General features: G+C 41.8%; 1 protein-coding gene across 5 annotated transcripts in view; it reads left to right on the top strand.

Moving 5' to 3' along the window:
- Nucleotides 1-17,148, top strand: part of lepr (leptin receptor) — a 137,220-nt gene that overhangs the window by 109,924 nt on the left and 10,148 nt on the right. For all 5 annotated transcript variants that reach the window (XM_060919916.1, XM_060919912.1, XM_060919914.1 and 2 more), the window contains exons 17-19: nucleotides 1,600-1,677; nucleotides 8,480-8,573; nucleotides 15,909-15,984. In XM_060919916.1, coding sequence (XP_060775899.1) covers nucleotides 1,600-1,677; nucleotides 8,480-8,573; nucleotides 15,909-15,984 — 248 coding nt within the window. The remainder of the gene's footprint in view (nucleotides 1-1,599; nucleotides 1,678-8,479; nucleotides 8,574-15,908; nucleotides 15,985-17,148) is intronic.

Here is a 17,148-nt window from a genome sequence, read left to right as displayed (position 1 = left end):
GACCATCCGGCTTGTTATCAGTGCACAGTTCAAAAGCCAGCATCTGTGATGGTATGACGGTGCACATGACATGGGTAGCTTGTACATCTGGGAAGGCATCATTAATGCTGAATGATAGATACACGTTTCAGAGCAATATGCTGCCATCCAGATGATGTCCTGTTCAGGGAAGGCCTTCCTTCTTTCAGCAAGACAATGCCAAACCGCGTTCTGCACACATTAAAACTGCATGGCTCCATAATAAGAGAGTCTGGGTGCTAAACTGTCCTGCCTGCAGTCCAGACCTCATCTCATCTCATCTCATTATCTGTAGCCGCTTTATCCTTCTACAGGGTCGCAGGCAAGCTGGAGCCTATCCCAGCTGACTACGGGCGAAAGGCGGGGTACACCCTGGACAAGTCGCCAGGTCATCACAGGGCTGACACATAGACACAGACAACCATTCACACTCACATTCACACCTACGGTCAATTTAGAGTCACCAGTTAACCTAACCTGCATGTCTTTGGACTGTGGGGGAAACCGGAGCACCCGGAGGAAACCCACGTGGACACGGGGAGAACATGCAAACTCCGCACAGAAAGGCCCTCGCCGGCCATGGGGCTCGAACCCGGACCTTCTTGCTGTGAGGCGACAGCGCTAACCACTACACCACCGTGCCGCCCAGTCCAGACCTGTCTCCCATTTAAAACATTTGGCACATTATGAAGCACAAAATATGACAAACGAGACCCCAAACTGTTGAGCAACTGAAATTGTATATCAGGCAAGAATGGGACAGCATTTCTCTTTCACAACTACAGCAATTGGTCTCCTCAGTTCCCAAACGTTTACAGAGTGTTGTTAAAAGTCGAGGTGATGCAACACGGTGGTAAACATGCCCCTGTCCCAACTTTTCTGAAATGTGTTGCGACATCAAATTTAAAATGAACATATATTTTTCAAAAAGAAAAATCTCAGTTTCAACATTTGATATGTTGTCTTTGTCTTATTTTCAATGAAATATAGGATTTCTATGATTTGCAAATTATTGCATTCTGTTTTTATTTACAGTTTACACAGCGTCCCAACTTTTTTGGAATTGGGGTTGCATGATGTTCCATTTGTACCCAACATATACCGTACCCTTCGTTAAATGTTTTAAGATTTACTAGCCATAACTGAGTTGTTTGGTCATTTTTGTTACAAAGAAAGTAATTCAGTCAGCTGTATTTAGTTAGTATTATGATGACGTATACACATATGAAGTATAGAATTAGGTTGAACGTTTTTTTTTTTAATTGAACTTCCAGTATGTTGGCAGATTTCACAACCCTGGTTTCCTGCTCGTCCACATTCCATCCTAAAAAAACAACAACAACAAAAAAAAAAGAACGAAATCTGAGGCGAACAGGAACTGCCTTATATACCACATTAATTAATCATGTGTTGGTATTATAGCACCAGGTTACTTGGAACTTCACCACGTCACCCCTAAAACTTTATCATCATGAAACCTCTGGGTGTGCTTTAATGTGAGAGGTCAGACTCAATGAAAATACAATGTTTTGGACATGTTTGTGTATATATCATTTTATCAATACATTGCATTTCACACAGGGCCTTTTTATGGCACAGAGGAGTTTAAACTGTACCCTGTGTTTGTGGATGGTGAAGGGGAGCCAGCGAGATGCACAGGTAACATGCACCGCTAATTCAGGGTTTTAATGGATCAGAAATATTCAGAGCTGCCAAAGAAAATTTTATAAAGCGGAAAGAAAAAAAAACAGAATTTTACCACAAAAACTCAAATATATCCATAAAAAAGATGGCTATTTTTTTCAATATGTGCCAAGCATATTTTATTTATGAAACTTATTCTAGAAATATATACTATTTGTTCTGAATTGAATTTTTAACCTTGAGCTTTTATGGCATTTTAACTAAATACTATTTTATCTGTAATGTTGCACCAGATATACACTACTGTTCAAAAGTTTGGGGTCACCCAGACAATTTTTTGTTTTCCATGAAAAGTCACACTTTTATTTACCACCATAAGTTGTAAAATGAATAGAAAATATAGTCAAGACATGTTTCTGGCCATTTTGAGCATTTAATCGACCCCACAAATGTGATGCTCCAGAAACTCAGGCCCTGTCCACACGGCAACGGATTCAGGTGAATCCGATACAATTGTTTATCGTTTAGGCCTGGCGTCCACACGGCTCCGGCGTTTTAGGTGCCCCAAAACGCAATCTTTTGAGAACGGGTTCCAGAGTGGAAAGATCTGGCAACGTTGCCGTTGCGAAGTCGTCTGGATGAGTAGAATGGATTTGTTTACGATGACGTCACAACCACATGACTGTGAGTGCTTCACGCCGGGTAGAAGTGTAACGAACTCAATGCGAGTTGTCAGCAAATCCTATAACTTGGTTCATGAAACACGCTTACAAAATATTTTCACTGTGAATATTTATTGTGTAATGGTGCAAAGTGAGAGAGAGAGAGAGAGAGAGAGAGAGAGAGAGAGAGAGAATAGCCCTTAGGGCAGAGTCAATCCCGCCAGCAAAAATAGGGAAAAAAAGGAGCGATCTCACCTCTTCAGATGTTGGTTTAAGTCCTACAATACATTCCTCAAAAAGGGCGTAGAAGAACAAATTAATCCATCAACGTGTAGCATTCAATTTATTCCGGACCATTAAAGACGCCGCCTTCCGTGTAGAATCATACGTCATCCTCGCCGCTATATTGGATGGGTCAAAGCGGAGAATAAAGATGCCTCATTCATGTGCTACGTTTAACTGTACCAACAGGTTTACCGTCCAAACGAGATCACATGGGATTACCTTTCACAGGTGAGACTGGAAAAATACTTTTCATTGTATTTGGTCATTATAATGTAATTTTACAAACAGATTTTTCTGACTTTGTGGCTAATATGAAGTCTCGCGCATAATAGTTTATGCGCATGCGTCCTTACTACTTCTATTGTTCTGGTGTCTCCGAAGGGACTGTCTTACAGCGCCCCTAGAGGTGTGACATGTGTATTGCATCGTTTTCAGCAAGCGTTGCGTTGCCATATGGACCTGATATTTTACTGATCGTTGCCCATTTGGACGCGATATATTTTTAAATAACATCTCGTTGCCGTTGTTGTGTGGATGTAGCCTCAATCTGCTCAAAGGAAGGTCAGTTTTATAGCTTCTCTAAAGAGCTAAACTGTTTTCAGCTGTGCTAACATGATTGTACAAGGGTTTTCTAATCATCCATTAGCCTTCTGAGGCAATGAGCAAACACATTGTACCATTAGAACACTGGAGTGAGAGTTGCTGGAAATGGGCCTCTATACACCTATGGAGATATTGCACCAAAAACCAGACATTTGCAGCTAGAATAGTCATTTACCACATTAGCAGTGTATAGAGTGGATTTCTGATTAGTTTAAAGTGATCTTCATTGAAAAGAACAGTGCTTTTCTTTCAAAAAAAAGGACATTTCAAAGTGACCCCAAACTTTTGAACGGTAGTGTATTTTATCTGTTTGTATGGTTGTATTTTTCTTGTAATATTGTTTTTGCTGCCCTCTTGGCCAGGTCACTTTTGGAAAATCATAGACAACAGTCCCATCCACATGGATTTTTATTGGCTTGTGAATTCACAGGTCATAGTAATCACTATTAAGGCTCGGTCCCACAATACCAATAACTATAACTACAACTATAATGATAACTATAAATAAATCCGTCCCCTGCAGTTTATGTGGTTGGTGCTCACACCAGACCAATAACGATACCTATAGCCCAGGCCTGGGTTTATCCGTATCAGTGAGATTGCTTCTGGAGCGATTTCTCCAGGTCTGGATCTGATCCGATAAAGCATCTGACCAATCAGGTAATTGTTTACATGTGACATTGTCTGAGCACGTCCTGTTTTCCCCGGGCATCTTTGTACATCCTTGTTGCATCGTCAAGTCACGGAATACGGATTCACGTAAAATAAAAAATATAGTAAATTAATAAAGTAAACATATAAACGCAGGTAAGATATTTTAATTATGAACTTCGGCAGTCCAAACATTTAATTGTTTTAGACTTCTTCATGGCGGCACGGTGGTGTAGTGGTTAGCGCTGTCGCCTCACAGCAAGAAGGTCCTGGGTTCGAGCCCCATGGCCGGCGAGGGCCTTTCTGTGCGGAGTTTGCATGTTCTCCCCGTGTCCGCGTGGGTTTCCTCCGGGTGCTCCGGTTTCCCCCACAGTCCAAAGACATGCAGGTTAGGTTAACTGGTGACTCTAAATTGAGCGTAGGTGTGAATGTGAGTGTGAATGGTTGTCCGTGTCTATGTGTCAGCCCTGTGATGACCTGGCGACTTGTCCAGGGTGTACCCCGCCTTTCGCCCGTAGTCAGCTGGGATAGGCTCCAGCTTGCCTGCGACCCTGTAGAAGGATAAAGCGGCTAAAGATAATGAGGTGAGATGAGATGAGACTTCTTCATTTTTTTTTTTTATCCCTGATGCATCATCTATATGAAATCAGTAACTAATCTGTAATATACTGAAACGTCTGTGACCAATCCATATTAAAATCTGTAACCACTCTGTATTTTGTATCCTTTTTTAATTATATTTCCGTAATCCGTGACCTACACTACCGTTCAAAAGTTTGGGGTCACTTTGAAATGTCCTTATTTTTGAAAGAAAAGCACTGTTCTTTTCAATGAAGATCACTTTAAACTAATCAGAAATCCACTCTATACATTGCTAATGTGGTAAATGACTATTCTAGCTGCAAATGTCTGGTTTTTGGTGCAATATCTCCATAGGTGTATAGAGGCCCATTTCCAGCAACTCTCACTCCAGTGTTCTAATGGTACAATGTGTTTGCTCATTGCCTCAGAAGGCTAATGGATGATTAGAAAACCCTTGTACAATCATGTTAGCACAGCTGAAAACAGTTGAGCTCTTTAGAGAAGCTATAAAACCGACCTTCCTTTGAGCAGATTGAGTTTCTGGAGCATCACATTTGTGGGGTCGATTAAATGCTCAAAATGGCCAGAAAAATATCTTGACTATATTTTCTATTCATTTTACAACTTATGGTGGTAAATAAAAGTGTGACTTTTCATGGAAAACACAAAATTGTCTGGGTGACCCCAAACTTTTGAACGGTAGTGTATCCGTGTTTTATCAACCACCGGAGTGTGTGCATGGGTTGTTCTGAAGTCCAAGCTGTACAGTATGACCCGGAATAATGTGCTACTACTTGGAAAACACTTCCATGACCATTCCTAAGTTGTGTGCATTTATTTCCTCAAGTGTCAGGACCAAGCGATATTATAGTCGGGATTATAGTTGTGGTGTTTCTGCTCCAGACTGGAACTAAATTCAGGCAGAGGTACAGTCATTAGTTGTAGTTATAGGTATCGGTGTTGTGGGACCGGGCCCTTAGAAGCAAATTGTGCAAGCGTCTTTCACAGTCCCATGTCCTTTCTACTTCAGTGAACTGGCTTTTCTGCCAGATGAATGTTATTCATGCAGGGTCTGACTACTAAACATAGAAAAACATAGTTTGTAGTAAGGGGTGCTATGGCGAGACTGTACATGTTGGTACTTCTGAAAACTATATCACAAAGTAGTAAGTTAATCAGAACAACTGGGAAGGATTTAAAAACTGAGAAGACTTTCACTATTTTAACTCGAGGGGAAGTGTGAACAATCTGCAGCTGTTCAATAATGCATAATTCTTCTGCTCATGAAGAAGACAAAGTATGATAGTTCCCAACCAGATATGCACTAGCTGAATGTAATATTATAATTTATTTTTTTCACGGTCCCTTTTCCATCAAATCCTGTGTTCTGATTGGCTGGCGAGCGGGTCCGTATCCTACGATACGGACCCTGGATACGGACCTCTGGTGACTCGCTTGCTCACAACAACAACAAACATGGTAGCAATTTTTGTCAACATTTATTTTTGCATTTCTCAGGAGAATAGCATTAATTTTACAGCATGGATAACGATAACAGCAGTCTGTACAGCGAAAGCAAGTTTTACTACCCTGAGGAAGAAGAAATAAAAGAAAACATTTCAGGAGAAAGCTAAAAACCTCTAACTGTTGCTAACACCGAGCAAAAACATGGCTAAATCCTGAATGACTCCTATTTGTATAAATAGGGGACTACATAGGCAGCAAAATGTAGTTTTTTCCTGCCATGGAAGTGCACTTGTATACCGAGGAGGAAGCCATTTGCATTACAGCCATGAATGAGGATTCAAAATGGCAGCTCGGCTCGGTTTTCCCTTTCGGGCGCTCTCGTTTTCTGTTAGAATTTGGTAAAGAAAAAAATAAATATATTTACCAGCTTAAGGTCGGTCCGTATGGTGAAATACCGTGACCTCGGCCTTGAATACTGACCTCAGCCCAGAGGGCCTCGCTCAGTACTTTCAAGACCTCAGTCACAGTATTTCACGATACGGACCCCCCAGCTGGTAAATAATATATTTGGGTAACATTTCTCACACTGCGATGTGGATGTGTGACCTGGCAAGCTTGGTCTATAACACATCTCTGTGTGTCTGGGGTAAATCTCAGCGTGTCCTTGAATCCCTTTAACTCACTAGTTCCTAAAACTTTTAGAAATCTGCTCAAGATGGCGAATGAATAACATTCTTACAACAGCAGATTTTCAGCGAAGGGGAATATTGTTCATCCACCTGCCAAGACAGATTTTCCTTTCAGTTTACCGTCTCCAGACTCTGGGAAGGAATTCCAGAAACTTAGGATCACTTCAATCAGCCTTAAAATAATATCATATTTTAAATCAACAATAAGCCTTTCTTTCTCTGCGCTAAAAATTATATTATGATAAGTTATAGGCTCAGTGTTTGTGTTAGCGTAAGTATGCAAAGAGTTGTGTGCAAATAAGTATATTAGACTGGTACCAAAATTCAAAAAGTGCTTATTTAAGGAGTTAAAGGCATTTTTGAGACAAAGTCGGCAAACAGTCTTATTTTGTCAATTTGGGTGTGCCGAATTCAAATCTGCAATATGCCGAGCTCTATCTGACCTCTGTTGACCTCTAGAGGTCATTGAACTTTGGGCCTGTAAACGTCTCAGCTGAAGCCAGTTTCTCAGCTTTCTAAGGAATGAAATGTACTAAAATGATTAATGAAGTTAGCAAATGGCCTTGTTTGTTAAATGTTTGGGTGCTGAATTCATTTTTCATTTGTAAAACGACATATGACCTCTGATAACCTCAAGGTCATTAAACTTGGCCTATAGGCCTATGCATTTAACGGCATTTTTAAACTGACTTTACTCCCCCAACAAGAATATGAACAGACAAAAACAAATAGAAAGGAACAAATACAACATTAAATGCCAGTCCATGGACATGTGACTTACTTTTCACAATGAGAATGCCTCGGCGATCACCTTACATAACACTGCATTACATTTAGCGGTTATTGTTTATACAAAGCTACTGAAAAAAGGACAGATTCAGCAGCATACAAAATGTGGGGGCATACAGGGTATACAGCTTAATCAGGGTTAGTATATATGAGTTTTTTTCTTTGTTGTTTGTTTTTTGTTTTGTTTTAAACAGGGTAAAGAAAAAAACTCTCATATATACTAACCCTGATTAACCTGTATACCCTGTATGCCCCCACATTTTGTATGCTGCTGAATCTGTCCTTTTTTCAGTAGCTTTGTATAAACAATAACCGCTAAATGTAATGCAATGTTATGTAAGGTGATCGCCGAGGCATTCTCATTGTGAAAAGTAAGTCACATGTCCATGGACTGGCATTTAATGTTGTATTTGTTCCTTTCTATTTGTTTTTTGTCTGTTCATATTCTTGTTGGGGGAGTAAAGTCAGTTTAAAAATGCCGTTAAATGCATAGGCCTATAGGCCAAGTTTAATGACCTTGAGGTTATCAGAGGTCATATGTCGTTTTACAAATGAAAAATGAATTCAGCACCCAAACATTTAACAAACAAGGCCATTTGCTAACTTCATTAATCATTTTAGTACATTTCATTCCTTAGAAAGCTGAGAAACTGGGTTCAGCTGAGACGTTTACAGGCCCAAAGTTCAATGACCTCTAGAGGTCAACAGAGGTCACATAGAGCTCGGCATATTGCAGATTTGAATTCGGCACACCCAAATTGACAAAATAAGACTGTTTGCTGACTTTGTCTCAAAAATGCCTTTGGGTGTCACAATTCTGGATTTTGGTACCAGTCTATAGTGTATTTAGCTGCAATGTATAGTTCTCTTGTTCTAACAAAAAAAATATTGTAATATGACATGGCTGGTTGTTAACATGAACGTTTATTCTACTTCAACACCCACACACACCTTACATCAATAATTGTAGTAACAATTATATATAATTGTACTAAGCCTTTTAGTAAATTTTCTTTCTCCTATTATATACAGTGTGTGAATAAAATTGAATTGAATTGACCCTCTCAGAACTGTGCTGTTGTTTTGCAGCTGTGCGAAGCGACCCTGCAGCCTACATGCTTCTCATGATCATCGCCTTCCTCTTTGTCGTCCTGTTTGTCACGTTGATCATCTCTCAAAACCAGTAAGTCATCTACCTCGAAAAGATCTTGGCATTATCGGGGAAAACTGTATCAGAGCTAAACATAATTGGACAAAACAAGCACAATAATGTCCTAAACATTAAAGCTAGACGGTTTATCTGATTTTTCAACTGTAGGTCATAAAAATAATTTTCCCTGACACCCGATTATTTTGGTTAGTGGACCAAAAGCTACCAAATTCAAATCACAGACTTCCAATTTTATTCGTTTTTTTTTAATAGAACAGTTAATGAATTTAGGGCCACATGGCCCTAAATTCTCCACTGTTTTTTTTTCCTGCTTCATCATGACCCAATTCAAGATACTACATCATGCATCACGTGGTGGGCTTTCCCCGTTCGTGCAAGGCATTGTGGGATACAAATTTGAAACGGGAGAGAAAAATGGAGGACGTGAATGAAACGTGAAAGACTGACTACAGTAACGGAACGCGAAAAGAAAAGACATGTTGCGAAGGAAAGGAAATGCAGGACCAAACTAATAAATATCGGCGCTCAGCGAGCACCTCGGTGTGATCAGGTGTTCGTTTAGCGACAGAATGATGTAACGGTCAGTGCACGGTCAACGGTAGACCTGTAGATGGCAGTAATGCAGCACTGTGGAGGCCAGCTGCTGTAAAACCCAAAAGACAAGGAAGAAGAAGAAGGTGGTAAACCTGCGCATGCGCAGACATACGGACTTCCTCTGTCTGCTTGACTGCACCAAGCGAGCGATTTTATGCACATTATTTGCTCGGGAATCCCCTCAAATTAAATCACTTCCGATATTTTGTGTATATTACAGAAATAAACATATATCCCAATGACCACATTTCAGAGGGAACTAAATGTCACCGATTTTAATGAAATCGAAAGGCCGTCTTGCTTTAAGTAAAATAAGATTATCGCTTGAAAATACTGATTAAGTAGCAAATGTTGGTTTGAAAAGGTATAATTTGTTGTTGATTCTGTCCACACTTGTGTACCGACTGACGGAATGAAACATGACCGCGACACGACTGCGGAAATCCTTCTGGTTCAACGACCAAAAGAGCAGAGTATAGACACACAGAAATAGAAAGAGAGAGTTTTCTGGAGGACATGATGCACAGCATGGCAGCTCAGTGCTGTGTTCAAGGGCACAAAGGTTATTAAAGCCACCTTTTCTCTGCAAACGCATTTGATTACTGGATTCATTATTGCCATTGGATTTTTTTTTTAATAGGCACCTTTTAGGATAATTCTATGCATCATCTGTTCTTATGTCGTGTTACAAATGACCTTCATCTTGTTTACTCAGGAACATCCACCTCACTAATATGCACAGGCAGTGAGTACGGCTAGTGGTGAAGAAAAAAAATCTGCTCCAGCAGACAAATGGCTTTGTTTATGCCGAGTGTGCTGTTGGTTATTCATTTTTAAAACTGGATAGAATCAACAGGTTTACAAACATCTTGTACGAGGTTTCTCATCTCATCTCATTATCTCTAGCCGCTTTATCCTGTTCTACAGGGTTGCAGGCAAGCTGGAGCCTATCCCAGCTGACTACGGGCGAAAGGCGGGGTACACCCTGGACAAGTCGCCAGGTCATCACAGGGCTGACACATAGACACAGACAACCATTCACACTCACATTCACACCTACGGTCAATTTAGAGTCACCAGTTAACCTAACCTGCACGTCTTTGGACTGTGGGGGAAACCGGAGCACCCGGAGGAAACCCACGCGGACACGGGGAGAACATGCAAACTCCGCACAGAAAGGCCCTCGCCGGCCACGGGGCTCGAACCCGGACCTTCTTGCTGTGAGGCGACAGCACTAACCACTACACCACCGTGCTGCCCTGTACGAGGTTAAAATTGCTAGTTTATATCAGCAGTCAGCGAGCACCTCAGTGTGATTAGCTGTTTGTTTAGCGACAGAATGACGTACGTAACTGTCAGTGCACGGTCAAGGTAAACCTGTAGATGGCAGTAATGCAAGACTGGATGCCAGCTGCAGTAAAAAAAAAAAAAAACGCCAGGCTTGACTCACAAACAGCTCTTCTGTCACCAACAGCCCTGCGACACTGGATGTCATAATGAAGGTCTGGAAGCCTTGAGATATTTTAAACTTTGACTCTCACACCACACACACAAACACTTGGATTACTATCTTTATGAGACATTTCTATAGCTAAATACTGCTAATAAAGGGAATAATTTGTTCCAACAAAGAGATAAATGAATGCCAAAATATATGCATACTCACTCACACACACACACACACACACACGCAGTGAAATGGAAATGTAATTAGAGGGGCTTGATAAAGCACCGCTTGTGTGACTGTGATAAATTTTGGCTCTGCACTCTTCATTGCTTCCTTTATCGCCACAAGAAACATAAAATCAATAACAGGAAGCAGGATTATATCAAAACTACCAATTAATTCATTCAGGGAAGAAAAAAAAGTAAACGCTAGAAAACTGTGGGTGGTAGAAATGGGCAACTGGACTTGCTTGAAGATTCTTGAAAACATTTCACGTCTCGTCCAAAAGGCTTCCTCAGTTCTGTCTGACTAATAGGGAGTATCAGATATTTATCCTCTCCTGGCTCAGAATCAGAATTCTGATGACCAGCTCATCTAAGGCTACGTTTACATTAGACCGTATCTGTCTCGTTTTCTTCGCGGATGCACTGTCCGTTTACATTAAACCACCTGGAAAAGCCGGGAAACGGGAATCCGCCAGCGTCCACGTATTCAATCTAGATCGTATCTGGTCCGGTGCTGTGTAAACATTGAGATACGCGAATACGCTGTGCTGAGCTCTAGCTGGCGTCCTCATTGGACAACGTCACTGTGACATCCACCTTCCTGATTCGCTGGCGTTGGTCATGTGACGCGACTGCTGAAAAACGGCGCGGACTTCCGCCTTGTATCACCTTTCATTAAAGAGTATAAAAGTATGAAAATACTGCAAATACTAATGCAAATACTGCCCATTGTGTAGTTATGATTGTCTTTAGGCTTGCCATCCTTCCACTTGCAAGTAGTAAGTGATATGCGCTGGGATCACACACACAGCGGCTCAGTCCCGAATCGTGGCTTGTGCACTTCACTTGCGCGCTGTGTGAGCTGCGCAGGGCCGGAGTGCGCACCCTCCAGAGGGCACTCGCTGTTCAGGGCGGAGTGATTTGGAGCGCAGGATGCCTGCGGAGCCGAGCGTATCCGTGTATTGGTGTTGCTGTGTGCACGCAAATCGTGTATTGGTGTTGCTGTGTGCACGGCTAACGGTTTTAGTGTCAACACGAATCGTTTTAAGAACGTTAATCTGATGATCCGCTGATTCGACGTAATGTAAACGTAGCCTAAGGTGTCATTGAGGCATCATGTTGGTGTGGGTCGCTGGAGGCTGGGTGTGAACGGCGAGTCATTAGGGTGATCAAAGGATTGCCCGTTAGGGTGATCAATGGCAATCTGACTCTCTCTGTCCTCCTGTGAGTCCCTGAAAACAAGTGGGTCCTGGCGAGTGACTCACTCGGGGACTCACAGGAGGACAGAGAGAGTCAGATTGCCATTGATCACCCTAACGGGCAATCCTTTGATCACCCTAATGACTCGCCGTTCACACCCAGCCTCCAGCGACCCACACCAACATGATGCCTCAATGACACCTTAGATGAGCTGGTCATCAGAATTCTGATTCTGAGCCAGGAGAGGATAAATATCTGATACTCCCTATTAGTCAGACAGAACTGAGGAAGCCTTTTGGACGAGAGGTGAAACGTTTTCAAGAATCTTCAAGCAAGTCCAGTTGCCCATTTCTACCACCCATAGTTTACTATGACCTGGATGATTGAGAATCTTCACAGACATAAAAGCTAGAAAGTTCAGTGTCTGCATTCACACTACAGTCTTAAAACAGTGAAACTTCCAAAAACATCATCTTTCGGTAGAAAAGATCTAAAATTAATGAAATATTTAAACCTTCAGATCAAAACTCTCCTTTGGGTTTACTCTCGTGCATCAGCATGAATCTAGAATAATGAAAGTCTTGAGCAAATTTGTATGAAGTGGGATTGGAGGCTTAGAAGTTCCCCAAGCACTTGTTTTGGTTGAGAGTTTTTTGTGAATGGATCATTAGTGCTCTTGGATTCATTCAGCTGATGGGGATAACAAGCAGCTGTACAGGTGATAATTGTCATCCAGAGCTTCTCTATGACCGATATACACTGACTGGCAACTTTATTAGGAACACCCATCCACCTGCTGTTTTACGCAGTTCTCTAATCAGCCGATCCTTTGACAGCAGCACGATACATAAAATCATCTCATCTCATTATCTCTAGCCGCTTTATCCTGTTCTACAGGGTCGCAGGCAAGCTGGAGCCTATCCCAGCTGACTACGGGTGAAAGGCGGGGTACACCCTGGACAAGTCGCCAGGTCATCACAGGGCTGACACATAGACACAGACAACCATTCACACTCACCTTCACACCTACGCTCAATTTAGAGTCACCAGTTAACCTAACCTGCATGTCTTTGGACTGTGGAGGAAACTGGAGCACCCGGAGGAAACCCACAGGGAGAACATGCAAACTCCGCACAGAAAGGCCCTCACCGGCCACGAGGCTCGAACCCAGACCTTCTTGCTGTGAGGCGACAGTGCTAACCATTACACCACCGTGCCGCCCACACAAAATCATGTAGATACAAATCAAGAACTTCAGTTAATGTTCACTTCAAACATCAGAATGGGAAACATTGTGATCTCAAAGTGTGACTTTCTTTCACTGTGGCATGGGTGCTGGTTTGAGCCAGAGATGGACTGGTTTGAGTATTTCAGAAACTGCTGCAGAATCTCCTGCGATTTTCACACACAACAATCTGTAGAGTTTACAAAGCATGGTGCGAAAAACAAGAACCTCCTGTGAGTGGAGGGTTTGCAGGTGGAAACACCTCGTTGATAAGAGAGACCAGAGGAAAATGGCCAGATTGGTTCAAGCTGCTTGGAAGGATACAGTATCTCTTATAATTGCTCTTTACAACCGTGGTGAGCAGAAAAGCATCTCAGCAAACACGAAACAACAAACCTTGAGGTGGATGGGGTACAGCAGCTGGAGACCACATTGAGTTTCACTCTTGTCAGCCAAGAACATGAGTCTGAGGACATGGGCACAGGCCCACCCAAAATCTGGACAGGTGAAGATTAGAAAAACTGATCGCAAACTTTTTCCAGTCTTCAGCTGTCCAATTTTGGTGAATATGTTCTCAAGATCACCTCAGATTCTTGTTCTTGGCTGACAGCAGTGGAACCTGATGTGATCTTCTGCTATTTTTGCTCATCCACCTCAAGGTTTGGTGTGTTGTGCATTCTGAGATGCTTTTCTGCTCACCATGGTTGTAAAGAGTGCTTTTTTGAGTTACTATAGACTTCCTGTCAGCTCAGATCAGTCTGGTCATTCTCCTCGTCTCTCAACAACAAGGTGTTTCAGCCTGCAGGCCCTCAGGATGGGTTTTTTTTGTTGTTGTTGTTGGTTTTTTTTTTTTCTTTTTTGCACTTAGAGCAGGGGTCACCAAACTTTTTTCTCTGGGGGCCACATTGTCGTTCCTGACTGTGATGGGGGCCGGGGTCGGGTCAGCTATATCACATAGAATTGTATGACCCAGACAAATATGACCACCAGCAGGCCTCATTGTGTAGTAGAGATTACTAGCCTGGCACAGCCATCCCCACACTACTATATCCCCACTACTAGATCAACACTTGATTCCTGGCACATATTTGTTTATCTTTACTAGTGGTTTGCAAAAGTAGTAATCGAGTCTTCACACTTTGTTTTAATTTGAAATACCACAGATATTCCATTTATTTATTTTCTAATAAAAATAATATCAAAGCTGTCAAGGTAAGAAACATCTGCCTAGTTGAGGTGATTGACACTGGCAAAGGTGAGTGAAAAATTATAAATTGTAGGTAGGCCTGTTGATATTATTAATAATATAAATAATAATTGTATGCAGCACTTAATAAAGGTCAAATAAATAGGCCTATAAAATAAATACATTTTAAAAAACAGTGAAATTATAATAATATGAGCAATAGATCAATAGATCACAGCAGTTGTGCTGTGTCCTGCACGTCATTGCTCTCATCCATGGCCAAAGCAAAAAACTCGAATTCTGACGCTCTCTCATTCAGCTGGTCATACACGTTGTCCCCCAAATCTTCGGTTCGCCTGGTCATAGTAGGTGCGGAGAGACTCACCGCGTTGAGTGCATCCTTCTTGTCGGGACGCACCTCCTCGGCCACAGCAAGCATGCATACTTTAACAAAGTCCCCATCAGTAAACGGCTTTCCATGGGTAGCTAGTAGGTGAGCTACCTTATAGCTAGCTCGGACAGCAGCCTGGTTGATCTGGGTTTGGCGAAGGAATACATTCTGTTGTGCAGCCAGTCCGCATTTCATCCTCCGAATCCTGTCTTCTCTTGTTTGCCCTCACAAACTAGCATACTCTTTGTGGCGGGTTTCATAGTGACGACGCAGATTATATTCTTTGAAAACCGACACACTTTCTTTACATACAAGACAAACTGCACGGTCCTTACACTGAACGAAAAAATAATCGGTGGTCCACTGTTCTTTAAAAACTCTGCACTCTCTGTCAGCTTTTCGCTGACCGCTAGCCATTTTGCTGTCCTGAACACTGACAGTTCTCTGCGCGTGCGCTGCCTGTCACTGCTTGATCGCGAGCATATGATGAAAATTCGGAAAATATGAATAGTTCATTTTATAACTAAATATCAATTTTAATTGATAAAATCAACAAAATACAAGATGCAGACATGTTATTATTTGCCAAAAAGCAATTTAAAAAAATAGACCATGACCACTTTTGGGGATTGCCTCATAGGGCCGGTTCAAGTGATGGGGGGCAGAGGGGCTGGGGGGCCGGTCAAAGGGGGGGTGGCGGGCCGGATCTGGCCCGCGGGCCGTAGTTTGGTGACCCCTGACTTAGAGTCTCTGTAAACTCTAGAGACTGTTGTGTGTGAAAACCCCAGGAGATCAGCAGTTTCTGAAATACTCAAACCAGTCCATCTGGCACAGACACCCATGCCATGGTTAAAAACACAGAGATCACATGTTTTCTTCATTCAGGATAACTGCATGTTGCATGGTGTTTCTAATAAAGTAAACAGTGAGTGTACAGTATATGATTCAATTGATATTCACACAGTTTAAACATCCCTGCAGGTTGTCATGTAGTTTAGGCATGTGGATGTGAACTGAAATCTTATTTTCTCTATTTTTTTTATTGTAAATCCTCCAATTCAAATTCCATTTTCCCTTCAGATTGAAGAAGCTCATGTGGAAGGATGTCCCAAATCCCAACAAGTGCTCTTGGGCCAAGGGGATAGATTTCAAAAAGGTCAGATTTTAAATGCATTGTTTGAGAAATATTTTGTTTGGAGAAATGTTACTGTTAAAAGGGCATACATCTGACATTCAGTCACTGGCTGGTTGAAAAATGTGCCTCTATTTTACAGTTTGTTTACACCAGGTTCATTAATTGAAGTGAGATCCAGGTTGCTGGGTAGGAAGCGAGTGCTCTGTCATCAGGTTTAAGAGAGAGAAAGACACACTTTGATTCTTTTTGTCAAGCAACACACAATATTTTGCAGCCATGTTCATAATCAGATAACATACTTCACTCCAAACTGAAATAACAATTAATCTGATTTATGGAATTGCTCGGGGTGCCAGCTGCAGTGGTGCTTAAGTTTGTGAACCCTTAAAAATTTTCTATAGTTCTGCATAAATATGACCTAAAACATCATCAGAGTTTCACACAAGTCCTAAAAGTAGATAAAGAGAACCCAGTTAAACAAATGAGACAAAATATTATACTTGCTCATTTATTTATTGAGGAAAATTATCCAATATTACATATCTGTGAGTGGCAAAAGTATGTGAACCTCTAGGATTAGGAGTTAATTTGAAGGTGAAATTAGAGCCAGGTGTTTTCAATCAATGGGATGACAATCAGGTGTGAGTGGGCACCCTGTTTTATTTAAAGAACAGGGATCTATCAAAGTCTGATCTTCACAACACGTTTGTGGAAGTGTATCATGGCAGGAACAAAGGAGATTTCTGAGGACCTCAGAAAAAGCGTTGTTGATGCTCATCAGGCTGGTAAAGGTTACAAAACCATCTCTAAAGAGTCTGGACTCCACCAATCCACAGTCAGACAGATTGTGTACAAATGGAGGAAGTTCAAGACCATTGTTACCTTCCCCAGGAGTGGTCGACCAACAACGATCACTCCAAGAGCAAGGCGTGTAATAGTCGGCGAGGTCACAAAGGACCCCAGGGTAACTTCTAAGCAACTGAAGGCCTCTCTCACATTGGCTAATGTTAATGCTCATGAGTCCACCATCAGGAGAACACTGAACAACAATGGTGTGCATGGCAGGGTTGCAAGGAGAATGCTACTGCTCCCCAAAAAAGAACATTGCTGCTCGTCTGCAGTTTGCTAAAGATCACGTGGACAAGCCGGAATGCTATTGGAAAAATGTTTTGTGGATGGATGAGA

This window comes from Neoarius graeffei, chromosome 4 (assembly GCF_027579695.1).
Source record: "Neoarius graeffei isolate fNeoGra1 chromosome 4, fNeoGra1.pri, whole genome shotgun sequence".
Classification (NCBI taxonomy): Eukaryota; Metazoa; Chordata; class Actinopteri; order Siluriformes; family Ariidae; genus Neoarius; species Neoarius graeffei.
Note: the sequence above shows the minus strand (reverse complement) of the source record. Positions and strands in the feature narration are given on the sequence as shown.